Below are 27,896 nucleotides of genomic sequence, written 5' to 3' on the forward strand. Positions count from 1 at the left end.
CTCTCTGACCACCTTGATGCAGTCTCACCCCCTGTTTGCATGGACACTCAACCACCCCACTAAGAATTCTGCAATCTATTAGGCATAGTTTGCCCCTGTGAGATGGCTTTTACAACCAACATGAGCTTAAAAGTTAATGTTACTGATAATGTCTTGGTGAGTGGGCCTTTAACTGCGCACAGGAGTACAATTAAGCCCATGCTGTTTCCAGACACCTTATTGTGTGCTTACCCATTGCTCTGAGACCTGGCCCAAATATTTAGCATACTTTCTGGGAAATGGCCTGATAAGAGTTTCACAAACTAATGGAAGTGATGGGAGTATGGGTTGAAATTGCTATGACAAAAAATATAGCTATCCTGTTACTGGGATCCTAAAAGCTATCCTGTTACTGGGACCCTAAAGGTTATCCTGTTATAATTACTGTGACCCCAAAAGGCCATCCTGCTATAGCAAAAATATAGTTACTGTGACCCTAAAGGCTATCCTGCTATGGCAAAATATAGCTACTGTGACCTTAAAGGTTAGCCTGTCCTTGCAACTCTCAACTCTTTAGAACATAGTAAATGTAGTTGCTTTGGCTGCCTTCATAATTTTTTAACTAGAGAAAATATAGGGTGACTTTACTAACATCATGTATACTTTTGATTATTGTTTGATCATTTATGAGGTTGTAGAGCCTACAATTGTAGAGGGATTTAATGTTTGAAACTTTTGTCTTAGATTTTTATATTTTTTCTCTTTTAATGTATTTCTCTCATTAAGTGATGGATAAGTTATAGAATAAGAATTGTAGTAGGAATGTATTACTGAATAAGATGTGTTGTCTACTGAGAAAATGTTGGCTGCAACATCAGAATGGATAATGCCCTGTCTTAAGGTGAAACTATCTGTAGAGTTATCTTTGGAAACATTTACTTGCCCATTGTAGAGCAGAAACCTAAATGGAGTAAACATGGCTCATTGCTAATTGCAGTTCCTTCCGTCGTTGTAACTCTTGCTTAGTTAGCAAACTGTGTGGGCCTGCAGACCTAATGACCTTTGGTGCCAATACCCTAATCCCCATAAACCAAGTTCTCAGCCCTTTTCCCATGCATAATTCAAGGTAGGGGTCTGGTTGTCACAGACAGCACCAAGGATGGGACCCAGACTTGAGGGAAGTAAGTAGGGGCTGGCAAGCCGAGATAAGCAAAGAATGTGGGGTTCTCCCTCACTCGCCTCTCAAGCAGTTGTAAATTGTGCCCCCCTTGAAGCTATGTCAAAATGCCCTAAAAAAGACTGTGTACTGCTTCTGTATAAATAAAGCGGACAGCTTTCTCGCGTGGTCCACAATGATGTTGGAATTGTAGTGGTCCGTCTCTTCTTTCTACGCCTACTTCACGCACCCTTCCCGAGCTCCGAACTCAGCTGGAGCTGGACTCCGGCAAGTGGCGCCTAACGTGAGGGCTCGACGAAGGTAAGTCTTTTCTCTCTCTTGCTCTTTGCGGCGTGAATAGGACTTCACCCAGGGTGCTGCAGGCCCCCTGACAGAAGGTCAGGTTAGGAGGGGTGAATAGTCAGAACATTTTTTGAGAAGTTTTGTACCCTCTGTTACTATAAAATTAAAATGGGACAGAGTGCATCTAGCGACAGAAGCTTGTATGCTGATATTATTAAGCATACTTTACAAAAGAGAGGCATCAAGGTTAGTAAAAAAGAGCTTTCAGCATTTTTGCAGTTTATAAGGACAATTAGTCCTTGGTTCCCAGAGGAAGGAACTTTAGATTTACAAACCTGGGATCAAGTAGGAAATGACATCAAGAAGTGGTATCAGAGCCATGGGGGAGCTGACATGCCTTCCTCAACCTATGCTATTTGGACAGTATTGAGACAAACACTGGATACGGGGAAAGATGCTTATGCCCCGTCCTCCCCGACTGCTCCACCCATGGAACACACTCCCTTGATTAATCATAAAAAGGGACGCTCAGGTTCCATTTACGGCTCTATGGAAAATGTCCATCGTGAAGATAAGACAAATTATTGTAAAAATGACCAGGAAGGCTTAATAGATGTGGAAGAGGATCTTTTAAAACCAGAAATATTTCGATCAGGAGTTAAGGATTGTGAAAAGGTGCGGACAGTTGAATTACATGATGGGTGGTCTCCTGCTGTTGATGATAAGCCTCCTAAGTATTCGGTTAAGCAGTGTGAGCCCCTTCCAGCTAGACCAGATCCAGCAAAGGTTGGCTTTAGAGGAGCAATACAGCAAGCGCATAAGGAAGGAGATTTTTTCTGCTTTCCTGTTGTCTATGAATGGGATGAACCTGAATGGGAACCGTTGCCTTATAAGCTTATTAAAGAACTAAAGCATGCTGTCTCTGACTACGGGCCAAACTCCCCGTACACTATGACAATGGTGGAGGGACTAGCAGCAAAGTGGATGACTCCATACGATTGGTTTCAGGTTGCTAAGGCTTGCCTCACAGGAGGAAGCTTCCTTTTGTGGAAGATGGAATATGAGGAATTAGCTAAAGCAGAAGTGAAGTCTCAGGGAACTGTGAGGCGTGGCAAGTCTCTTACCTTAGACATGCTTTTAGGACAGGGCACTCATCTTGGTGTTGCAGAGCAACTTACTCTGCCTAAGGAGACATTACAGCTTGTCTCCTCCCTGGCAATAGGAGCATGGAAACGCCTGCCGTCTCCAGATCAAAAGTCTTCAGGTTTTGTAAATGTTAAGCAGAAGCCTGAAGAGCCTTTTGAAGATTTTGTAGCTCGACTTACTGAAGCAGTGAGCAGGACAGTAATTGACAATACAGCTACAGACCTCATAGTTAAACAGCTAGCTTTTGAGAATGCTACTCCAACTTGCCAGACTTTAATTCAGCCAGTGAGAAGGACAGGAGATTTGTCAGACTATGTTAGAGCTTGTGCTGAGGTTACTCCAACTTACATGCAAGGGTTAACTATCGCTGCAGCTCTTCAGGGTCAAACTGCTACTCACGCTTTAAAGAACATGAGAAGTAATCAAGGAAGTCAAAAAAGAAACAATTGTTATTCTTGTGGCGGAGTTGGACATTTTAGCCACAGCTGTCCTACCAGAAATTTGTCTCAGAATTCTAGACAGGAAAAAACTTATGTGGACAATCCTAAACCTAATATAAATCCTCCTCACACTGTCTGTCCACGATGTGAGAAAGGATTTCATTGGCAGAAGGATTGTCGATCTAAACTTCACAAGAATGGGACTGTTTTATTGCCTCAGAGCCAATTTAATTTGAGTAATCAGCCCGTCCAAACTCAAATGCAGGGAAACGGGAGGCGGGCCCAGTCCCGGGCCCCCCAAATAATGGGGACACTACAGGCTTCTTTCAACCCTTTCCTGCAGTCAGGCGGGTCTCAGACCTCCAGCGTGCCACCCCAGGCAGCGCAGGACTGGACCTCAGCTCCTCCACCTCAGCAATATTAACCCCTGACTCGCCAGTTGTTTGCCTGGCCACCGGAGTTTTTGGACCTTTGCCAGTAGGAACTATGGGACTTATTTTAGGAAGAAGCTCCACCTCTCTACAAGGAATCCAAGTTATTCCTGGGGTGGTGGATGCTGACTATTCTGGTGAAATTCAGGTTATGATAGAGCCACCAACAAAAACTATTGTCATCCACCCTGGTCAAAGAATTGCTCAGCTAATTATTATGCCTTATTTCAACATGGGCAGCTCAGCTTCCCAGCACCCTCGAGGCAAAAATGCATTCGGCTCCAGTAATGCAGCTTTTTGGGTTCAGGAAATTCAGACTCAGCGACCTACTAAAGTATTAGAAATTCAAGGGAGAAAGTTTCTTGGACTGATGGACACAGGAGCTGATGTGTCTTGCATAGCTGGGAAAGATTGGCCTTCTTCTTGGCCTACTCAGATGACTCCTTCACATCTTGTGGGGCTTGGTCATGCCTCTAATGTAGCTAAAAGTTCCCAGGTCCTGCCTTGGTCAGATGGGGAGCAGCAAGGAACTTTTGTTCCTTACGTCGTGCCGTCTCTCCCCATCTCCTTGTGGGGAAGGGATGTCATGGCACAAATGGGCCTTTTACTTGTGAGTCCTAATGAGCTTGTAACCTCACAAATGCTACGGATGGGTTTCCATCCTGACAGAGGCTTGGGTAAGTCTCTGCAGGGAAGGACATGTCCTGTCTCCATCCGACCAAAGCAAGACAAAGCAGGCTTAGGATATCAGGATTTTTGATTGGGGCCACTGTCCAAACAACAGCAGACCCTATAATATGGACCTCCTCTACGCCTGTGTGGGTAGAGCAGTGGCCCCTAACCACAGAAAAATTACAGGCAGCATCTCAATTAATTAATGAACAACTTTTGTTAGGACATTTAGAACCTTCTACTAGTCCTTGGAATACTCCAATTTTTGTCATTAAGAAAAAATCAGGAAAATGGAGATTACTTCAGGATTTAAGGAAAGTTAATGCTGTTATGGAGCCCATGGGAGCTCTTCAGCCAGGACTGCCCTCCCCTGTTGCTGTTCCGAGGGGAGATAATATCATTGTTGTAGATTTACAAGACTGTTTTTTTACCATTCCTCTGCACCCAAATGATAGGCCTAAATTTGCTTTTAGCCTGCCTTCCACTAATTTAAAACGACCTTTTCAACGGTTTCAATGGAAAGTTTTGCCCCAAGGTATGAAAAACAGTCCTACCTTGTGTCAAAAATTTGTGGACTTAGCCTTACAGGAGTTTAGGAAAAAATTTCCAACAATTTATGTTATTCACTATATGGATGATATATTAATTTCTCACAGGGACAGAGCTTTTCTACAAACAGCCCTTGCTCAATTAGTTGAAGTCTTGACTAATCATGGCTTGATAGTAGCTCCTGAAAAAATTCAAGTACAACCTCCTTATAATTTTTTAGGACGGCAAATACATTCTGATTTCGTTTCACCCCAGACTTTACAGCTCAGAATGGATAATCTAACAACTCTTAATGACTTCCAAAAACTTTTGGGAGATATAAATTGGTTACGTCCCTATTTAAAATTAACTACTGCTGACCTACAGCCTTTGTTTAATATATTAAGAGGAGACTCTAACCCACGGTCTCCACGACTACTGACAGATGAGGCAAGAAAGGCATTACAGTTGTTTGAGTCTAAATTATCTCAAAACAGAGTTCTTAGGATTGACTATAACCTCCCCTGGCAGTTAATTATTCTACCCACTGTTCATACCCCAACTGGATGCTTGTGGCAACAAGGGCCTTTAGAATGGCTACACCTCCCTTCGATGCATAGAAAGGTTATTACTCCTTACTGTGTTTTGATTTCTACCTTAATTACAAAAGGACGTCATAGGAGTAAGGAACTGTTTGGTAAAGATGTAGATGAAATAATTATTCCCTATAGTTCTGAGCAGCTTACTTACTTAATATCAGAGGATGAGACATGGCAAATTGCTCTCTTAACCTTTGTGGGTAAAATCTCACATCACTTACCCAAAAGCCCCCTTTTACATTTTATTAAAGTCCATCCTGTTATATTTCAAAAGACTTGTTCCTCAACTCCTGTGCCTCAACCTGCTTCCTTAGTCTTTACAGATGGATCATCTAATGGAATGGCTTCTTTAATTATAGATTCTCAAAAAATTTCCTTTAAGACAGAGGAGAAATCAGCCCAGAGAGTGGAAATCTGTGCTGTTATTGAGGCATTTAAACGTTTAAAGGATGTTGCTTTTAACCTTTATACAGATTCATCTTATATTGCCACTCTTTTCCCACATATAGAGACTACTCCTTTAACTGGCAGCCACACTGCTATCATTGCCTTGCTTACCCAGCTGCAGGATCTAATTTATCTTAGGAACTTGCCCTTTTTTGTCGGACATGTGAGAGCACATTCTAATCTGCCCGGACCGATGCACGAGAGCAATGCACTCGCTGACTCTCTAACTAAGATTGTGGGTACAGTTCAGACTGCAAGAGAGAATCATGCTCTTCACCATCAAAATGCTACTGCACTTCGGTTCCAGTTTCATCTCCCCCGTGAGGTGGCTCGAGCTATTGTGCGAGAATGTGCAGTCTGTCCTCAGGTGCATTCCGCGCCTAAGATGGGAGTTAACCCTAGAGGTTTGAGGCCTAATGATTTATGGCAAATGGATGTAACCCACATTGCCAGCTTTGGACGAGTGGCATATGTGCATGTTGTAGTTGATACCTTTTCACATGTAATTTGGGCTACGGCTCGAACTGGAGAAGCAATTAAAGATGTCACACAACATTTATGTGCTTGCTTTGCAGTACTTGGTTGTCCTAAAGCTATAAAGACAGACAATGCTCCAGCATATACTTCTAAGGCATTTCAATCATTCTGTTCTATGTTCTCTATTTCTCATTCCACTGGAATTCCTTATAACCCCCAAGGCCAAGCTATAGTTGAGCGTTCTAACCAGATTTTAAAAACTCAAATATCCAAATTACAGCAGAGTGAATTCAAACATTCATCACCTCAATATATTTTAAATCATGCCTTATTTGTGCTTAACCATCTTAATTTGGATCAGAATGGTGAGAGCTCATTCTCGAGACATTGTTCTCATATTGGATCCTCCCCTAAGCCTCTGGTAAAATGGAAAGATGTCCTCACGGGTCAATGGAAAGGTCCTGACTTCCTTCTAACTTCCGGAAGAGGCTATGCTTGTGTTTTCCCACAGGACTCAGACTCGCCAATTTGGATTCCAGATCGACTAATTAGACATCATGTCCAACCTTCCTCAACTCCCGGGGCATCCTCCTCGACCACAATCAAGGCTTCGGTCCCGCAAGAGACGTCAGCAACCGTCCCTCCTGCCAATAGCTCCACCTCAGATGCCTGCGAAATGCCTGCCTGAGTCATCATCTCCTGAGAACATTGCCACTGAAGAGCCTGATTTGTCAGCCACTGAAGAATTCCTGCCGACCCTCATGTCCGGTTTACAGCTTCAACCTCCCCTTATCTCACATCCACGAGCAGCCTCTACGCGCCGAGTCTCTCCTCCTACTTGGGGCCAGATCAAAGCCCTAACCTCTTCAGCCCAACAGCTGGTGATTTCTCAGCAGCGCCCTTGTACTGCTGATAATTTATTTGTTGCCATGCTTGCCATCCTTACAATTCAGGTGGGTTTCCTACCCATGACCACTGCCCAGCAATATTGGGCCTATATTCCTGACCCTCCTTTACTCCATCCAACCACATGGAATTATCAGGAGATTAAGGTATTTACTTCTGACTCCTCCCTTATGGGAGGCAGTCAAGACTCCTTCGTTACTTACAAGGTTTCCCAGCCCTTTGATTATCGTGGACGTGCAGATGCTTTACCTATTTGTTTTTCATCCCCAGGTGTCCTTCCTATTCCCGGCTGTGTCACTTTAACTCGTCGATTTGTCGTTACAGACTCCCCTAACCCTAATCAACCGCCAAAACCCTCAGGTCACTTAGGTTCCTGGCAGCAAAAACAACTACTTTGGCTTCTTAGTTTTGCTTCCATTACAGATTCTCCGAGACCTAAAGGTGCTAAAACTCACCCTTCTGCTTCTGCCCCTTCATCTATTGCAGCTTGTCAACCTCCTGCCAACCTTCCTCATGCCTGGGACCATATTAATCCTTACACAGGATACCCAACCTGGTATCAGTGTGTATTTCCTGACAAAACTGTTTCTTTTCAGGTACCTAATGACACCAACCTCGTATATGAATGGTCCACCTCCACTCCTCATGATAACTTCCTTCCATATTTTAATTTTTTGGCAAACCATTTTAATTGGTCTAATAACTTTATTCCAGCCTCCACAGTCCTCAAACACTGGTATAACTCTGGATGGGTAACTCCTATTTTTTCACTTCTTCCCTCTAACAACTCTATTCCTCAGCCTCATCTTTATAAATTATTTGCAGCAACAGATTCAGTCATTTTTCGACGCCCCTTTAAATCACCAGTTTCCAAAAATGTACGTGCTTGTCTTCCTTCCCCTTTCCTTGTCCTCACAGAAGGACCCTTAGGTTCCCTCTCCATTACCCAAAATGGCTCTATATACACTGTAATTTGTACTAAGTGTATTGTTACTAATTGTCTTAATTCTTCCCTGACACCTGGTACTTTTGTCATCTTAAGAAGGCCCTCATATGTGATGTTACCTGTGAATTTGACTGAGCCATGGTATGATGATGCCGCTCTTTATGCATTGGAATCAATTTCTACAGCTTTATCACGTCCTAAACGCTTTGTGGTTTCCTTATTTTTAGGCCTCACCGCCTTTATTACCCTTATTGGATCTCTTGCAGCTTCAGCGACCGCCCTGACACAACAAGTTCATACAGCTCATCATGTTAATACTCTTTCTCGTAATGTTAGCCTTGCCTTATTTACCCAGGAAAGTATTGATAAAGATTTAGAGGCTAAAATTAATGCATTAGAAGAAGCAGTGATTTATATTGGCAATGAAATTCAACACTTAAAAACCAGATTTGGTGCCACTTGTCACAGTATTCATAAATGGATCTGTGTCACTCCTCTCCCTTATAATGACTCACATGTTTCTTGGAATGATGTTAAAACTCATCTCCAAGGTGTATGGAACGGTACTTCTACTACTCTTAGCATCCAGGAATTACATGCCCAGATTTCTGCCATCTCCCACTCTCGACTTCAGACCATTTCCGCGGGAGGCATTGCTAATCAATTTTTACAATCTCTTTCATCTTTCATTTCTGGTAAAACCTTTTCTACATTTTTTACTAATTTGGGAATCACGCTAATTGTTCTCCTTCTTGTGTTGTTTCTTGGCCCAGTCATCTTCCGACGTTTGAGCTCCATGATTCAAGCCACTCGCAGAGAACTGCGCATCCTTCAACTTAATAATAAAAAAGGGGAAATCCTGGTGTCCGTGCAGTAGGTGTTAATGACACGAAGGTGTGAAGAGAACAGCTCCCCTGCTTGGCAGGGCCTGGGGGAGATTACAGCTGTTTGGCAGGGCCCGGCGGATTTCTCTCTGACCACCTTGATGCAGTCTCACCCCCTGTTTGCATGGACACTCAACCACCCCACTAAGAATTCTGCAATCTATTAGGCATAGTTTGCCCCTGTGAGATGGCTTTTACAACCAACATGAGCTTAAAAGTTAATGTTACTGATAATGTCTTGGTGAGTGGGCCTTTAACTGCGCACAGGAGTACAATTAAGCCCATGCTGTTTCCAGACACCTTATTGTGTGCTTACCCATTGCTCTGAGACCTGGCCCAAATATTTAGCATACTTTCTGGGAAATGGCCTGATAAGAGTTTCACAAACTAATGGAAGTGATGGGAGTATGGGTTGAAATTGCTATGACAAAAAATATAGCTATCCTGTTACTGGGATCCTAAAAGCTATCCTGTTACTGGGACCCTAAAGGTTATCCTGTTATAATTACTGTGACCCCAAAAGGCCATCCTGCTATAGCAAAAATATAGTTACTGTGACCCTAAAGGCTATCCTGCTATGGCAAAATATAGCTACTGTGACCTTAAAGGTTAGCCTGTCCTTGCAACTCTCAACTCTTTAGAACATAGTAAATGTAGTTGCTTTGGCTGCCTTCATAATTTTTTAACTAGAGAAAATATAGGGTGACTTTACTAACATCATGTATACTTTTGATTATTGTTTGATCATTTATGAGGTTGTAGAGCCTACAATTGTAGAGGGATTTAATGTTTGAAACTTTTGTCTTAGATTTTTATATTTTTTCTCTTTTAATGTATTTCTCTCATTAAGTGATGGATAAGTTATAGAATAAGAATTGTAGTAGGAATGTATTACTGAATAAGATGTGTTGTCTACTGAGAAAATGTTGGCTGCAACATCAGAATGGATAATGCCCTGTCTTAAGGTGAAACTATCTGTAGAGTTATCTTTGGAAACATTTACTTGCCCATTGTAGAGCAGAAACCTAAATGGAGTAAACATGGCTCATTGCTAATTGCAGTTCCTTCCGTCGTTGTAACTCTTGCTTAGTTAGCAAACTGTGTGGGCCTGCAGACCTAATGACCTTTGGTGCCAATACCCTAATCCCCATAAACCAAGTTCTCAGCCCTTTTCCCATGCATAATTCAAGGTAGGGGTCTGGTTGTCACAGACAGCACCAAGGATGGGACCCAGACTTGAGGGAAGTAAGTAGGGGCTGGCAAGCCGAGATAAGCAAAGAATGTGGGGTTCTCCCTCACTCGCCTCTCAAGCAGTTGTAAATTGTGCCCCCCTTGAAGCTATGTCAAAATGCCCTAAAAAAGACTGTGTACTGCTTCTGTATAAATAAAGCGGACAGCTTTCTCGCGTGGTCCACAATGATGTTGGAATTGTAGTGGTCCGTCTCTTCTTTCTACGCCTACTTCACGCACCCTTCCCGAGCTCCGAACTCAGCTGGAGCTGGACTCCGGCATATATATATATATAAAGACAGATTCACAGAGAGAAAAGGAATGGCAGAGAGAAATCTTCCGTCTGCTGGTTCACTCAAGTTCTGCTCTACTTCCAAACCAGCTCCTTATTATTACACCTGGGGAGGCAGCAAATGAAGACCCAAGTACTCTAGTCTCTACAACTCAAATGGGAGGTCAAGTTGGAGTTCCTGGCCTCAGCACCGCCTGCCTCTGGCTGTGATGGGCATTTGGGGAGTGGACCAGCAGGTGGAAGATCTTCCTCACTCTCTATCATCCTGCCTTTCTTTCTTTTTTTTTTTTTAAGATTTATTTTATTTTTTATTGGAAAGGCAGATATACAGAGAGGAGAGACAGAGAGGAAGATCTTCTGGTCTTCCTTCTGATTCACTCCCCAAGTGAGCACAACGGCCAATGCTATGCCCATTGAAGTCAGGAGCCTCTTCCGGGTCTCCTGCGTGGGTGCAGGGTCCCAAAGCTTTTGGGTCGTCCTTGACTGCTTTCCAGGGCCATAGGCAGGGAGCTGGATGGGAAACGGGGCTGCCAGGATTAGAACCCGTGCCCATATGGGATCCTGGCACGTGCATATAGGATCCCGGGCGTGCAAGGCGAGGACCTTAACCACTGCACCATCGCGCCAGGCCCATCACCCTGCCTTCCAAATATACAATCTTAATTTTCCCTTTTTTCAAAACCCACATGTGACTTGACTCCTCAGATGTAAGAGGCCGGAGTCTGGAGGCCTAAAGACCTGACCTGAGTTGGTTCGAAGATGGGAGCACCTTCCAGCTCAAAAGTGGAGCATCTGGACCTTAAAACAGCACCCCTATGGGATGCCAGCGCTACAGATGGTGGCTTTGCTTACTATGCCACAGTTCCAGCCCCAGTAACAGCACCTTTCAACGAATCAACGGAGAGCAAGGAAATAGCTACTGCACCATGCCAAGGAGTGAACCTTCCTTCTTTGGGTCCCTGGAGGAAGGGCCATTCATGAGCCTGATGTCTGCCTCTCCCTGGGTGTGAGTAACATCCCACAGGGAGAGCAGTGGGCCTGCAGTGCACCGCTGTCATGAGCGGTCAGCTACCTACTACCCGGTGTTCTTCCATTCTCAGTGCGGTGGTCTAGATCTCCCGCAGGATTGAGAACCACGGATGAATCTTAAAAAAACAAACAAACGGGCCCAGCGGCGTGGCCTAGCAGCTTAAGTCCTCGCCTTGAACGCACCAGGATCCCATATGGACGCCGGTTCTAATCCCGGCAGCTCCACTTCCCATCCAGCTCCCTGCTTGTGGCCTGGGAAAGCAGTCCAGGACGGCCCAAAGCTTTGGGACCCTGCACCCACGTGGGAGACCTGGAGGAGGTTCTTGGCTCCTGGCTTTGGATCGGCATAGCATCGGCCATTGCGCTCACTTGGGGAGTGAATCATCGGATGGAAGATCTTCCTCTCTGTCTCTCCTCCTCTCTGTATATCTGACTTTCCAATAAATAAATAAATCTTTAAAAACAAACAAAAAAACTCTTCCATCTGCTGATTCACTCCTCACACGTGGTCCTCAATGGTTAGGGCTATTTGGACCCTCTGCCACTGCTTTCCCAGGCCATTATCAGGGTGCTGGTTCAAAAGTGGAGCAGAGGGGGTAGCCCATAGGGGGTGCCAGGTAGGTGGCGGCTTTATCACTATGCCCTTGTAAATGTATATATTTGGCTTGGCAAGAAAAATAAATCTTCATTTGCCACAATTTTTTTGCACCATCTTTGCAGATGCCTACGCAAGGTTCACACATCCCATTTACTCACACCACCACCAGGCGGTAGTGAGCTATGAGCACAGGCTAAGCGAGCAAGCCACTGAGGCGTGGAGGGGCTGCCAGCCTCCACCCAAGCCAGCAGAAAAGCTCTGCTTTCCCCCTCAAGCCGGTCTCCTCTTCCCCGACAGGCGCACACAGCGACTCAGACCCCTAGGCGGAGCAATCTGCGCGCGCCTCGCCAGTCCTCGCCGCGGGACCTACGAACAGCGGTGGAGATCAGGTCTTTCCCGGCCTGCGCCGTGATGCTGCGCTCCCTACCCCGCGTCCTGTCTCGGGCCTGGCACGCCCCACTCTCCCGGGGGTCCCTTCCGACTAGGGGTTGCGCCTCCGATGGCACAGCCGCGGGGCCCGAGATCCAAGTGCGCGCCCTGGACGGCCCAGACAAAGGTAAAGGCGTCCAGGACAAGGCTACACCAGACCCTGGTCCGGGGGGAGCGCGGCGTGCGCAGGGCGCCGGTGGCGGCCGGGGGAGGGGCAGGCGGGCTTACTTGGTGCCCCAGGATCGCCTGGCACCCAGTCGAAGCCCCCTAAAGTTGCCCTGGAGGGAGCAGTGGCTCCCCGACTTGGCTGCGCTGACTTCTGAGGGAAGTGAGAGAAGTGGTGCCACGGTAGCGCCAGGGGTTCCCTCGCCGCGGGGCGGACAGTGCCGGGGCTAGGTCCCCCCACCCAGCCCAGGGTGCTGGCAGGATTCCGAGGGGCGGAGGCGGCGGAGCCAATCGCTGCGCGGGGCAGAGAACGCACTGGCAGGGAGTGGAGGCCGCTGGGAGGAGGGCACGCCCGGCCCAGCTCCTGCGGCCTCTCCCACACCTGCTCCAGTCGACCCCAGGGCGAAGTTCTGAGTCGGTGTCATCTTTGCCCGTGTTGCTGTTGTAATATTGGACCGTGTGCGTCCACAATGGTGCTGAGCGCCTGCCCCGTTGTACCAGATCACCAGGGCAAGTCCGTTCTCTGATCTTTGCTCTCTCCCCAGCCCACGAGTTTGGTATAACTTTATTGGCAGCTAAATTTTAGTTGTTTGCTAAGTGGCACCCACTGCTATTTGTACATGGCTGCCAGGGCCCCATATACAGTACCAGGTGGGATTGTTGGGCCGTATTGAATGTGCTTGGTTCACTGGCAAACTGGCAAGCAGATACTTAGCTGACTCCTCGGTCACCAGGAAGCTGTTGCATAGGTAGGTTGTCGATTGGTCAGGTGATGAAGATGGCCCAAGGTTGGTGTTAGAGTACCTGGGTTCAAGGCCCAGCTCCAGTTCCAGCTTCCTGCCAACGCACACTTGGCACAGGGAGTGGTGGTGGCTCAGGTGGTTGGGGGTCCCTGCCACGGGTGTGTGTGGGGAGGCGTTCCTGGATGGAGTTCCCAGCTCCTGGCCCAGCCTATGCCTTTGTCAGCGTTTAGATAGTGAACCAGCACATGAAAGCACGATCTGTTGTGCAAATAAATAATTGATGATTTTTAAAATACTAATTTATTTTCATTGGCAAGTCAGATATACAGAGAGGAGGAGAGACAGAGAGAAATATCTTCCATCTGCTAATTCACTCCCCAAGTGGCCTTAATGGCCGGAGCTGAACTGATCTGAAGCCAGGAGCCCCGAACCTCCTCCAGTCTTCCACACAGGTGCAGGATCCCAAGGCTTTGGGCTATCCTCGACTGCTTTCCCAGGCCACAAGCAGGAAGCTAGATGAGAAGCAGGACTGCCGGGATTCAAACTGGCATCCATATGGTATCCCAGTGCCCATGTACAGGGCGAGGCCTTTAGCTACTAGGCTATTACACCTGGCCCTGCTGAAATAAACAATGATATTTAAAAATGTTTGAAGATATCGAGGTACAGAGGATTAGTATGAATAAAGTCTAGTTTCAAAGTCTGTTAAGTTATCATTGACTGTGGTAGTTATTGGGACCTGGAAAGCCTTTTCTCTAGCAATCAGTGACAAAGATCAGCGGGTGAAGTTCCTGCCCCTGTCACAGCCATCCAGGCAGGATGAAGCCAGGGAAAGGGGAGAAGGTAACAGTGGAAGAGCCGACCCCTAAGGGGTCCCGGGCTCTGCTGCCTGGAGCTTGGTAGCTTGGTCGTACCTTCCTGTTGGCCTGGAGACAGATGGACTGGGTGGCCAGTGCCTGATTCCCTGCTCTCAGTCCTTATGACCTGGACATGCAAAGCTCCCACTGTAACTGACTTTCCCCCTTTCTGTCTTCTTCTCTGGAGCTCCTGTTGGGCTTCCCCATCTCTGCCTGCCTCCAGCGAGCCTGCTGGGTGGGTGTTCTCCTTTCCCTCTGCCTGCCACAGCTGTGTGAGTGTGCACATGCCAGTGTGTCCCTTTCTCTGCTCCGTTTGGACTTGGCTCCCCACCCAGGCTTGTTAGTTCCTTGACAGTGAGGGTTGTGGGATCCGGCTGTCACTTAGGCACATTCTGTTCTTGTCCTGACCTCAGTAGGGATTGGCCACACTACCTTCCAGGTGTTTCCACTGACCACATGGCCTGTGATTCAGGCTGTCCAGACCACGTTGCCCCAGGACAGCTGCTCAGGCAGCTAGCTGCAGGTGTGTGATGTGGAAGGCTTGCTGAGAGCACAGAGGGTCGGGCAGAGCCTTCCCTACCACTGGTGCCACCAAGGGCAGTGTTCCCAGTGCAGGGGCTGTCTGGGAATGCCAACTGATAAGTATGTAAAAGCCAACCACACCTTCTTAGATTGCAGCTTAGGTCCAGCAGTTACCCTGTACCAAAATCACATTCATTGCCTTGTACATTCTCTGATTCAGAAGTTTAGGTTCAAGTTAGCCCAAGTTTTCCGCTGCAGGCTGCGTGTTCCAGCCATTCTATCCATCCCAGTCCTGACTAGGGCAAGAGCGGACTCCGAACTTCTCAGTGCTGGCGCCAGAGGACTGAAGGCCTGTTTTCTTGCTTCTGTTGGCTGGGGGCCACTGGCTGCTGCTAGAGCCCATGGTTCCTTCCAGGCTCCAGGACCATCTTCCCAGTCCACCAGCTTCTCTAACAAATAGGAACCTTATGTAGCCCACAGCCTGACCGCAGATGGAACAATTTGTTGCCTTTGCCATATAGTCTAGCCTGATCTGCATCGTGCTGGTTGGAAGTGGTCTACAGGTCCCTCCTCAACATCTCAGGGGTTCATTCTGTCCTTTATAGATTCCTTACCTGATTGTCCATTTTGGAGTCCCTGTCACACATAGTATAGTTGTTTAATGCCTGCTTTTTCCACTTTCCTGTGGGTTCTATGAGGACAGGGAATAAGGCTGCCCTGATTTCTGGAGTCAGTACAAAACCAGCACATATTAAATACATAACTTCACAAAGGAATACATAGCGAGAACCTTGGTTAGCCATTCAGAAATTTTGATGCTTAAAGGCTGGGTAGTGGGGGCGCCCGGCACAATGGCTCAATTAGCTAGTCCTCCCCTTGTAAGCTCTGGGATTCCATATGGGTGCTAATTTGTGTCCCAGCTGCTCCACTTCCCATCCAGCTCCCTGCTTGTGGTCTGGGAAAGCAGTAGAGGATGGCCCAAAGCCTTGGGATCCTGCATTTGTGTGGGAGACCTAGAAGAAGCTCCTGGCTTCGGATCTCTTCAGCTCTGACCATTGCAGACATTTGGGAACTGAACCAGCAGATGAGGGATCTTTGTCCTCCTCTCTGTAAATTTGCTTTTCCAATAAAAATAAATACAGCTTAAAAAATAGCTGGATAGGGGGTGCTGCCACTCTGGTGTGGTGGTATAATCAGCCTTATCCTCTGCCTGCATTGCTAGTATCCCATATGAGCACTGGTTTGAACCCTGGCTGCTCTACTTCTGATCCAGCTTTTGGCTAATGGCCTGGGAAAGCAGTGGAAGATGGTCCAAGTCCTTGGGAGCGTGCAGCCATGTGGGAGACCTGGAAGAAGCTGCTCATTCTCAGCTTCAGACAGACGCAGCTGTTGGCCATTGCAACCTTTCTGGAGAATGAAGCAATAGATGGAAGATGTCTCTCTCTCCTCTGTCTCCTCTTTCCCGCTCTCTCTTTGTAACTCTTTAAAGTTAAGATAAAAATTTTATTTATTTTAAAGTTAAAATAAAATTAAATCCTTAAAAAAAATAAATAAAGGCTCCATAGGGGATAGCACTGTGGCACAGTGCATTACACTGGCACTTGTAATACCAATATTCCGTATCAGAGTGCCAGTTTGAGTCTCTGGAGCTGCATTTCTGATGCAACATTCCTGCTAATCTGCCTGGGAAGGTAGTAGAAGATGGCCCAAGCACCACCATGGGGAGGCCAGTATAGAGCTGTGGGCTCCTGAGTTCACCCTAACCAAAAACTGGCTCTTGATTTCTCTCTCTCTGCCTTTCAAATAGATTTTTTAAAAATCTATTTTTTTTCAATGCAGGGTAGAAGGAACAGGTGTTGTGGTGCAGTGGGTGAAGCTGCCACTTGGGAGTTAGGCATCCTACATTGCAGTGCTAGTTTGAGTCCTGGCCTTTGCACCTCTTAATCCTACAGAGCAGTGGCAGGGCAATTGTCTCAGCCATGCCAACTGGAAAATGTTTGGTTGTGAGTAGGACAGAGCTGCCGAGGGGATTGGGGACCTGAAATGTGCCTGGAGATGGCAGGAGGAGGCCATGGCTACCATGGAGGACATTCTTGCTCTCCTACCCACTGAGCCCTGAGGGTCATGAACCCTGCCACTTCTTGTGAGGCCAAGAGGGTGAGGGTTCTTTGCTCTATTTTGCAGTTAGGAACGTGGAGGCTGGAATGGGTGACTTAGCCCAAGTTAGTTACCCTGAGAGTCTGGGGCTGAGGCTGCCCAGAACTCAGGCAAGGCCTCCTGCCCGCAGCACCCTCACCCAAGGCTGTTTCTGTATCCTGCAGGAATCACGGAGATCCTGATGAACAGGCCCCACGCCCGCAACTCCCTAGGGAAGGTCCTGGTCAGTGAGGCAAGTCGGGAGAGCACCTCCAGCATCACCCTTGCCCTGCAGTGGGCTAGGGGCTGGCTGGCAGGCTTTGCCCAGGTTTGGGCTGGGGGCTGGCTGGCAGGCTGCTAACCTAGCATTCCCACAGCTGCTGGAAGCGCTGGCCCGGCTGCGGGAGGACCAGCAGGTACGCGTGCTGCTTTTCAGAAGTGGAGTGAAAGGCGTCTTCTGTGCAGGTGTGTTCCTTCCTCACCCTCTCCCAGCAGCCTGCAGGGCTAAGGGATGGCCCACGGTCAGCCAGTGTAGGGTATAGTGTCCTGGGTGGCGGCGATAGCCCAGGCTCAGGGAAGGGATTTCAGTCTTTGACTGGAGTCACCTAGCTTCGAAAGGGCACTTGGCAGGTCTGACCCCAAATGCCAGCTTTTACGGCTGCACTGTACTTTGCCCCTTCTGTGAAGAAATGGGGAAACTGAGTCCACAGATGCTCACCAGGCCAGCAGCCAAGATGGAATCCTTTGCCCCCCCTTCACCACCTGTAGGATCTCGGTCTCGACTGCCACAACTTTCGCTGCCCATGCATCACTTGCTCCTCACAACAGGATATGCACCAGGAATTTCTGTTGCCCAGACAGAGACCCACAAAAAAAAGCAAGTCTATGGATGCAGAGCAGAGAGAACCTCAAGGTTGCAAACTGCAGCCAGTCCCAGAACTGTTAGAATCGCCGCTCGCCAAAATGTTAGATTCGCTGACCACCAGGGAAAGAATAACTCAGCCAAATATATGAAAAGAATTTAAACAGCCTTGATTTCAGGGAACCACGGTCATGGGCTTCCCTTCCCCATGCAGCAGAAAGACAGACATGAAGGATTGGGCTGCAGAGGAAGAACAGCGAGGAAGAGACGGGGAAGGGGCTTTTTATACTCTCCTTGACACGGAAGCCAAGACAGGGGTCACCTCGGCCCTTATTGGTGGGGGGATATGGGTTTGTGCCCCTCGTTGATGCAATGGTGGTTCCACAGCCCAAGGGGCCCACCAGAATTCCGCCATCCATTCTGGGTTTGGTTGGAAGCAAACTCCGCCCTTCTCCAGTTACCATGGTAGCCATCAAGAACCTCCTTCCTTTTGATGGCTGAGGGGTGTCCCACTGGACTCATCCCCCATTTGTCTACCTGTCCACCTGCTGATGGACATTTGGCTGTTTCCATCTTTTGGCTCGCCTATGAATCTTGCTGTTTGACATGTCCCCTAATGACTGCATGAGCATGTTGGCCATCTGCAACTTTCGTAGGAAGAAATGTCTGCTCAACTTCTTGGCCCAGTTGGAGTCAGGCAGCTGTGTTGTTGAGCTCTTTGTATGTCCAGGCAACATTCCTTCATTGAATAAGTGACCTGCACATACTCTGGCCTGTCCCTTCAGCTGTTACCTTGCCGGCCATGTCCTTTGGTGCACAGAGCTTGCCATGTCAAAGATGTCCTGGTTCTCTCTTCCTCCCATTGCTATGCTATTGCTCTCCCACACTGTCCTTGTTTCCCTGGCTTCCTTGACTTGTTTCCTGTGCTTCTCCTTCTCTTTCTGCTTCTCCTCAAGCCTCCTCTGCCGATCCCCTGTCTGCCTGGGATTCTAGAACAGAACACCTAGCCAAGGGCTGGCTGCCGACCCCTCGTTCCCTGCAGGTGCAGACCTGAAGGAGCGGGAGCAGATGAGCGAGGCAGAGGTGGGGATCTTCGTGCAGCGGCTGCGAGGAATGATGGATGAGATCGGTAAGTGGGGGAGGGGGTTGTGGAAGCTACAGGGGGTCGCTGTCCCTCTTTCTCTCTCCCCTTCCCATCCCTCCCATCCTCTTTTGCCTCTTCTCATTCACCTGAACACTCTATATTTTATTTTACTTTTTAAAGATTTATTCATTTTTATTGGAAAGGCAGATTTACAGGAGGAGCGACAGAAAGATCTTCCATCCACTGGTTCATTCCCCAAATGACCACAATGGCCAGAGCTGAGCCATCTGAAACCAGGAGCCAGGAGCTTCTTCTGGGTCTCCCACATGGGTGCAGGGTCTCAAGGCTTTGGGCCATCCTCAACTGCTTTCCCAGGCCACAAGCAGGGAGTTGGATAGGAAGTAGAGCAGCCAGTACACAAACTGGCACGCTCATGGGATCCCAGCACTTGAAGGGAGAGGATTAGCGCCTAAACACTCTACTTTAGCCAGTGTTGCTTTGAGCACTGAAGGAAGGCAGCTGACTCTCCCAGAGGTTGGGCACAGGGAATCCTTCTTTGAGGGAAGAGGGAGAGATAAGAGGGTCAGAGTGCATCTCTTTGTGTCCAGTCCCCCAGCCCCCCATATTGCCAGCCCTTAGGGTTCAGGCCTGGTCCTTTCCAAGGGGCCAACTTCGCCATGTTTGCTTCCCTGTTCCCTTGACCCAGAGATGACCTTGGCTGCCTGAGGCCACCCTTCTCCAGGAAGCCTTCCAGACATGCTCCCAGCTTTTCTTGCCTGGAGTGTTGATGCTCATGGGTCATCATTACCTCACTAACTGGGCCCCTTGAGGGCAGGGCTTGATGCCCACAAAGCCAGAGCCAGGGAGGCCAACAGGAGAGTGGGCCTGAACTGGCAGCCCCCAGCCTACCTGTTTCTCCTGCCCTGACCCCTGCCCCCTCCCCAGACCCATAAATAAGTTTATTCAACCTGGCCAAGGAACCAGGTGAGGCTCCTGGATGTCAGGGTCTCCAAGGCCACTCACACGGAGCCCTTCTTTGTCTCCACAGCAGCCTTCCCAGCACCCACCATTGCGGCTATGGATGGCTTTGCCTTGGGCGGCGGCCTGGAGCTGGCACTGGCCTGTGACCTGCGAGTGGCAGGTACTGGGCCAGGGCTGAGGAGAGGGAGCGTGGAATCTCAGGGTCCTGCAAAGCCCACCAAAGGCCTGGTCCTCCAGAGGCAGGATAGTGGGTACAGTGGTGTCAGCAGGGGCTGCTTTGCCCTCGTAGCTCAGGCTTGCTGTTGTAGCCATCACCTGTGACAACCTACTTTGCTTGTCCCCTGGAGTGACTGTCCTGACCCAAGATAAAATGTTAACAGGACAGCCAATTGCACAGAGGGGGGCACAGCCAAGGAGGACAAAGATCCATGCGTAGTCTGCCAGACGCATCCCATTCAGATCTGATCACCAGCTTATGATCAAAGGTGAGCCAAGGAGGTGCCGAGTCACTTCGGATGGCTAGTGGCCAGAGGCCCTGGCCATAAACATTGTCCTCCAGCTCACTAGCACTGACTAGCACTGAGGTCTGTATTGCTTGTTCTGAACATCAGCGCATGTTTTGCAAGGTGAGGGGAGGGGTGGGGCGACTGGCCAGTCCTTTTTCCATGTGACTGATTGGGGGAGAGGTCACTGTGACGCAAAAGGCTCCAGGCTCAAAGGTCACCTCATCTGCACAGTGCAGGTCAGAGAGGGGACTGACCAGGTAGCCAGGCACCAAGGGACCAGGTCAGGCCACAGCTCCAGCCTGCCCCAGGTTCAGGCAATTATCTCATCGGGTTTGCGCAAGGATGAAGTGAGTGTAGGACCCTCACGAAGGTTCCCTTCAGCCCATTCCATAGGGTGCTCCTGACTGGCCTGTGCTGGAGAAGCTCTGGAGGCTCCAAGAACTTCCCAGAGAAGGTGGGCTCAGGAGGCTGTGAGTTGGAACTGGATAATGGTGCAGGTGCAGGAGTTGCTAATGCTGTCAGCCAGGCTGCAGCCAAGGATGCAAGAGACCCAGGGCACACATTTTCTAGGAATGGTGACCTTGTTCCCAACACCCGTAGCTCACCTGCGTGACAGGCAGGAGAGGGACAGTCATCTTCCTCCCACCTTACGGGCTCTGGGAGGCACTACCGCCCTCTGTTGTGTTTCCGCAGCATCCACGGCTGTCATGGGGCTGATCGAGACCACCCGAGGGCTCCTCCCAGGAGCAGGTAACGCACCTGCAAGCACCCACCCACCACTCTACCCCATCCAGCTCCTCTCCCCATGCCCGCTTCTCACTCCACTTCTCCCCGCTTCTCCCTCACCTGGCAGGAGGCACTCAGAGGCTGCCCCGCTGCCTGGGTGTAGCCTTGGCCAAGGAGCTCATCTTCACCGGCCGACGGCTGTCCGGGGTCCAGGCCCACCAGCTGGGGCTAGTGAACCATGCTGTGGACCAGAACGAGGAGGGTGACGCGGCCTACCACCGAGCCTGCGCACTGGCCCGGGAGATCCTGCCCCAGGTATGCTCCCTGCCCTGCCATCTCTGACCTAACAGACCGAGAAGGGCTAAGCAAGCTGCTCATCAGGATCACAAGGAGTGGCCGCCCTGTGGGGGGACAACACTGGTATTTTACACAAGGCAGAATAGGGAAAAGTGGAACTTTAAGAGTGCTGAGTATGTACAGAATCTTAACATCAAAAATAGTTCATGAATACTTAGTTGTGAAAACAAGACAAGTATCATTTAGGAAAAAAAAAATCTTTCCCTGACCCGTAAGTCCCACCTCTCAATAGCTCTGGTCTTTTAACTAGGGGTCCCGGGGTTTGGCTTGAAAATAAGCCTTTGCATGTGTTTGCAAGCAATGAATCTCAACTGAACTTGAACTATGGTTATGCAGCAAGGTGGAGGAATCCACCATGGGGGGAGGGATATGGGGAGGGGTGGGGGGAATCCCCAGCGCCTATAAAACTGTACTACATAATACAGTGTAAGCAACAATAAAAAAAAAAATATACTTGAAGCATTCCTAAAAAAAAAATGCCAAAGTCAGTTTATATCACACAGAAAAATAAATAAAATGCACACAAGGAAAAAAAAAAAAAAAAGAAAATAAGCCTTTGCTTTGTCTTCCTGATTTTTTAGTTCCGTCAGATAGTAACAGAGTCTAATGCCAGCCTGGACAACTGTAGCAGGTCTGGTTTCTAGGACAGTTGGTCAGAAAGTCACTGCACACATACACGCAGCTGAGCGACCCAGGGCGGAGGACCGCGGCTCCCACACAACCTTCCACGCCTGCCCTGCACGCGGTAGGGCTTTGTCCTTCTAAACAAAGGAAGGGTCCTCAAGACAACACAGATTCCCCACTGGGCAGGGGCCTGAGAAGGCCTATTAACTCTTTGAAGTCCCCTGTCTGCACAAATAACAATATGAATACGGCTTTAGCTCTGTATATCAGAACATTGGGCACCGAAAACTAGTACCCTAGTTGCCTACCCTGTCCACAGGGGCCTCCTTCCTGGCAACCCTGGTGGTGGATGCTCTGGAATGCATGGGAGTTGACTGCCATCTAGTGGCCAGGGAAACAGGCTCCGTATCTGACCACCGGAGTTCTGCCCTTCTGTGGTCAATCTCCAGGAGATTGTGTTTGGCTAGTGTATTTGGCTGTTAATTTGAACACCTAAACAATGGAATAATCTGTGGGCATGGTAGATCCCGCTGCTTTCATTTCCAAATAACATGAGATTATCAATTAACATTTCTAGTCAGTCTCTTGAAAAGTGAGTTTCTTGACTGAATAGATATCCTAAATCACAATACATTGCCAGGACAAGCAAGTTACACATAACAGAGGAATGAGAAGGGCGCACGGCAAGGATCCAAAGTTGGGTGACCAGCTGGTATTCGTGTACCTGTGACTGTCTCAGCTTTGCAAGTCCTGGGTTTCAATAATTGTGGAGTTACTACAATAAGTGGCCCTCCACTCTCAGCCCCTAGAAAGGACCACTGTCACCTGTTGACACTTCCTTCTGGGGGTTTCAGAGCATTCACATATGCTCACACACTTACATCTGCATTCTTTTAAATGGTGGTTTAGAGGACAAGCACCACACCTTCACAGGCTAATGGAGTCCCAGCAGAAATGTTAAGCACAAAGTTAAAACATGAACAGTAGGGAATTAGAGGGTATGGAAGAATGTAGGGCAAAAATGTCTCCATTTCCCCAGCCCTGTATAACTGATGTTACAGTATACACAGCAGTGTGCACCTTGCTGCTCCCATATGTGAGCACGTACCTGACTCTGTTCTTTGGTGCTACATACCTTCTCACACATGGTGCAGATAAGCCATCACTATTTAGTGAGAACCAGCACATCACAAACCTTCATGTTTATGACTTGTGTTACCACGAAACAGTAATAAACCTGGGCATGCTTCTGGAAGTGTATCTGCAGGGCTAATGCCTTGGTGGAGTTGCAGCTTCAGCAGGGGGTACAGCTAACTCTGCTGGCTTTTCCCAAGCAGCTTTTTGAGGCACCATCCCAGTGTCCTCTGTTAAGGATGGGGGCAGCCAACATTTCCACATTTGTGGCACGTTACCTCACTGTCTTGTGCTCCGTTGCTCCAGAGCTGGGGACGAGCAGTCTTCATGCTTGAATTTTCCTGAGAACTACCTTTACAGACACTTTGTGATGATTTCTCTGAAAATTTCATTAAATTTTTCATACAGCAAGGAAATATCATTAAGAACTAACAAAATTTTTTTCTGTTTCTTTTCTCTAAGTCTGAAATGAACTCATTTTTTATGTAGTTAGGCTTTATTTATGTATGGCTTCTATGCTCAAACTCCCAAAATTGCCTTCTTTTTTCAAATTTATTTTTATTAGAAAGAGACTGACAGGAGTCAGAAAGCTCTTCTATCTGCTGGTTCTTCTCCATGTGGCCAGAGCTGACATCTGAAGCCAGGAGCCAGGAGCTTCTTTCTGGGTCTCTCATGTGGGGCGTCTGCTGCTTTGTAAGATCATGAACATGGAGCTGGATGGAAAGTGGAGCAGCCTTGACACAAATCAGTGCCCATATGAGGTACTGGATTAGTTGGATTAACCAGTTGGGCCATTGTACTGGTACCAAAGTTGCCTGTTTTGGCTGGGTGACAGCCGCACAATATAATGCACACACAATAACAGCGTGAATGACAGGGAATGCACACCTAGCTTGCACAGATATGTCTAGGGGACAGATCCTGCAGCTGCTGTGGCACGGGCCACTGGAAAGTGAGACCGGAGGCAAGCTGTTCTGTTGCTGTTCCCCAATCAGCTGGTCGAAGGCACTCCCACCCAGCCAACCCAAAGCCCAAAGTCCTAACCTGCCCTTTACTCTGCAGGGGGTGGAGGCTGCTACCTGCTGGGATGAGAGGTTCAGGACTGGGGAGCATAGGAAACTTTCAGATGACTGGGAGTCATTCCAAGTGCTTCACCTCCTTGGGTCTCAACGTCCCATCTGTGAAGCCAGAAGTGAGCAGCGCCACTAGATGAGTTGGTCTGTGGGTGGGAAAGCCCTTCTGTATGTATGTAGTCTGCTGTATGTAGTAGGATGGGTTGATTGACAAGAACTGCAGATTCATGACTGGGAAAGCTAAGAACCAGTCTAGCTTCCTTCATTTTAAGGAACCTCAGCCATGCAGCAGGAGGACCACCTCTACCAAACCACAAAACTGGTTACTACAACAGCTGGCCCAGACCTCTGCCACTTGCTCCACAGCACTCCTGCTAATGGAGTATTCTCCAGTTCAGACTTCTGTCAGCACTAACCCCTGCTCAATCCAGCTTTGTCTTGTCTTCCTAGGCCCCCATCGCTGTGCGGCTGGGCAAAATTGCCATTAACCGAGGAATGGAGGTGAGGGGACTGGGACTTGGGGCCACTAAAGTGTCATGACCAGTACACAGGGTTGTTAAGGCTTTTACAGATAGCGCAGGTGGCAGGAACTCAGGAACCGAACTCTGACATCTCCCTGATGTACACCTCAGTTGACCCATCTGCAATATGGGAAGTTTGGCCAAAGTCCTGATTACATGTCACTGCATCTTCCTCCACAACCCTCCACTGCCTTGAGAGAAAGCAGGGAGCTGAGGTTCACAGGACGTGTGCAATGAAAATGCGTGTCTGTGCAGCCCCAGTCTATGTTCTAGGGTGTGTACTGGCAGTCAGGGATGCAAGCTCATGAGTAGGGGGGCAGACTGATGCTGCGGACGCAGCTCTGTGTCATTTCTTACTCACCCGTCATACACTGAACCCAGCCTGCCTTGGGTAGTTGGGGCACAATCATTGCTTCCAAACCTGCTAATACCCCAGAGGTTAGAGCTGACCTATCCACAGGTAAGACAGCAGAACAGGAACTTGGGGGCCGGGCTCTGGCGGCAGACTGGGCTGGGCCACAGACTCTGCTCAAGCACATGCTGCCATGTTTACAAATGACCTGAGCTTTTGCTGCCACAGATTACTCAGCCATTCAGTGGGGTAATAACCCGTGTACATGGCTCTTTTGCACACACTGCTTATAAATTCTGCTAACAGCAGGCACTGGGCAGCAGAGAATTGGAGAGTTTTCCAGGGGCCAAATCACAAACGCTTGGGATGTTCTGAAGTTAACTGATGCCAACAAAGGCAACCAGGGCAGCCAAGGAGCTTGGCGGGGCTGCCAGCTGGAGACTGAAGGGGTGGCCTGGACTCCCTTTCTCATGTAGCTTTTGCTCATAAACCTCTCAAGGCAGGCAGCCACTCTCTGTGGCAGACTGGTGCTGGGGGCAGGTGGAATGGCTCCCAGTGTGGGCAGATGCAGACAAGCTCAAGCTGATTCAGGGAGTGCCTTGTACTTACAGGTGGACATCGCATCTGGGATGGCCATTGAAGGCATCTGCTATGCCCAGGTAAGGCACTGGGTAAGCTGCAGGGACTGCATGCCTATGAAGGTTTGGGCCAGAGCCAGGAGCTGTCTGTAGTTCCAGAACGCCACCAGCCTCCTCATAAGCTGGAGTGCTTACTGGGTACCTCAACCAGCTAACACCCAGCAAGCCACGGGAAACACACAGGCCCTTGGCAGAAGTTTCTGTGGCCTCTGTGATGGGCTGCCACATCAGTGGCCAGGCTTAACATAGGCTGTTAAGATTTTGCTTCTGAACCACAGGATGTGTTCCGTGGAAGGCCTATACATGAGGCAGCCACGGTGATCCAATGTTCACCTCCAGGTTCTCAACTCTCTGAACTAATCCTATGCAAAGATTCTTGGGACACGCGTGGCCCTGGGGGAACCAGCTGTGTATCCAGGGTCAAGGTCTCCCATTCCTTCCTCTACAGAACAGACTCCCTCTGAGATGGCTGCTGCCAGTGACCATGACCTCATTGGGGACCTGGCAGCAGACCAAGCAGTGGCTGGTGGGGTGGGGTGGGAGCTGGCCCGGAGGTTGCTGAGGGCTCACCCCTCAGCCTAGCCGAGGACTCCAAGGGCATGGCCTTGTCACACACTGGGGAGGCTTAGGCAGCAGTTTTGGCTGCTGGTGCTTCATATATTGTTGCAGAATATCCCGACGAAGGACCGGCTGGAGGGCATGGCAGCCTTTCGAGAGAAGCGGCCTCCCAGGTTTGTTGGCAAGTGACCCCACCGAAGCTTCAGCACGACGCTGTGTGCCTTCTGGAGCAGGACCACCACTTCAACTCAAGGACAGCAATGGGCCCACATCAAGGTGCTGACCACACCGCCAAGCTGCGCCTTCTTCACTGCTCGCCCAGCTCCCTCCTGTGGTTTTGAGTGTTAGCTCCCAGGTGCCAACCTCAGCTGTCAGGGTCTCACCAGCCCCGTTTCTTTCTCTGGATGACACTGATAGTAAAATAAAGCACAGTGTTCTGCATGTGAGGAATCACACTATAGAGCCACCCAGCTGCCCTGTGGACTAACTGTTTAACCTCTTGGGCCTCAGCATCATCATCATCTGTAGTATGAGACTATTGTGAAGATAAACCCTTCATGTCCAGTAACTGTGTTGTAAAGGATAACTCATGTTCATGTGAAGAACACTGCCGCATGCAGAGTGGCACGGTTCTCTGTGGGCCTTCCGGAACACTGGGAGGGAGCCAGGGCAGGGAGGTGGGCTGGTTCCGCTGGAATGAAGGAGGCTGACAGGGCAGCCTGAGGAAGGGCAGAGGATGGCCTGCCTAGACAACGGGCCGGTACTCCCTGTATACACTAGTCTTGGTAACACCAGCTCCTTAGTACCAGGCCGTTTGTTAAGCTATGGACTTGTGGTCCTTCTCTAAGTGGACCTGTGCTCCGCTTGGGCTCATACACGGACCAGAGATGACTGATTCACTGCTATATATCCCTGCATCCCGGGTGGGAGGCACATAGCGCCCAGGCCGCGGCACATCAGCTGCAGCTGCTCAGGAAAGTCACAGCTTTCTTTACTCAACTTTTTTTCACCTGCTCTGTGTGGAGGATAAAACTTTAGTTTCCTCAGAGAACTGTTGTAAATGAGACAAAATTTGAGAGGGTATCTGCTAGGAAACTGGACCAACAGATATGGGTTCCTACAGTACATCCTCTTGTTAGTAAAAGCTAGCATCTAGGAATGCCAAGAACACAGGAGACCAGAATCCTCTCTGGAATGAGGTCCGGAGAATAAATCCCACCTGTCCACTAGGACTCAGGGCATGACTTGGCACATGGCTTAGAAGGAGGAAAAATGAGCCGCTTCCCCATGATTCCAAAACAGGGGACCCTGGGCTCTCTACTAGAGCCTGGACCAGGCCAACTAAAGGCAAAGAGCTAGTCCGTAAAACATGCTACCAGTCAAGCAGGATGATGATATTTTCTTGATTCTCTGAAACTGCAGCCAAACTCACAAGAACCTGGTGGGGAGGCTGCGGGGTTCACGACCCTTGAAGTCCGTAGCGCTGTCCTTCCCTGAACTCCCAGCACTTCCCTCCTTCTCCCAGTTTTAGTCATGGTCTCTCCCAAATTAAACTGTGAGGGATT

At 48.9% G+C, this 27,896-nt stretch overlaps 1 protein-coding gene across 3 annotated transcripts; it reads left to right on the forward strand.

Moving 5' to 3' along the window:
* Positions 1-12,426: 12,426 nt before the first annotated feature.
* On the forward strand, positions 12,427-26,708 carry ECHDC2 (enoyl-CoA hydratase domain containing 2). Of its 3 annotated transcripts, XM_040978669.1 has the most exons (10): positions 12,427-12,619; positions 17,101-17,168; positions 17,293-17,380; positions 18,820-18,906; positions 19,910-20,002; positions 21,042-21,098; positions 21,202-21,389; positions 24,713-24,763; positions 25,747-25,794; positions 26,443-26,708. In XM_040978669.1, the coding sequence occupies exons 1-10, from the start codon at positions 12,475-12,477 to the stop codon at positions 26,518-26,520; spliced, it is 903 nt and encodes a 300-aa protein (XP_040834603.1). In that variant the 5' UTR covers positions 12,427-12,474; the 3' UTR covers positions 26,521-26,708. The 3 variants fall into 3 exon arrangements, with proteins under 3 accessions (XP_040834603.1, XP_040834604.1, XP_040834605.1); XM_040978670.1 differs by lacking the exon at positions 19,910-20,002 and having other exon boundaries at positions 26,443-26,622; XM_040978671.1 differs by lacking the exons at positions 19,910-20,002; positions 24,713-24,763 and having other exon boundaries at positions 26,443-26,622.
* The last annotated feature ends 1,188 nt before the right edge of the window (positions 26,709-27,896 follow it).

Source organism: Ochotona curzoniae, unplaced genomic scaffold (assembly GCF_017591425.1).
Source record: "Ochotona curzoniae isolate NIBS_2020 unplaced genomic scaffold, NIBS_Ocur_1.0 contig_291, whole genome shotgun sequence".
Lineage (NCBI taxonomy): Eukaryota > Metazoa > Chordata > Mammalia > Lagomorpha > Ochotonidae > Ochotona > Ochotona curzoniae.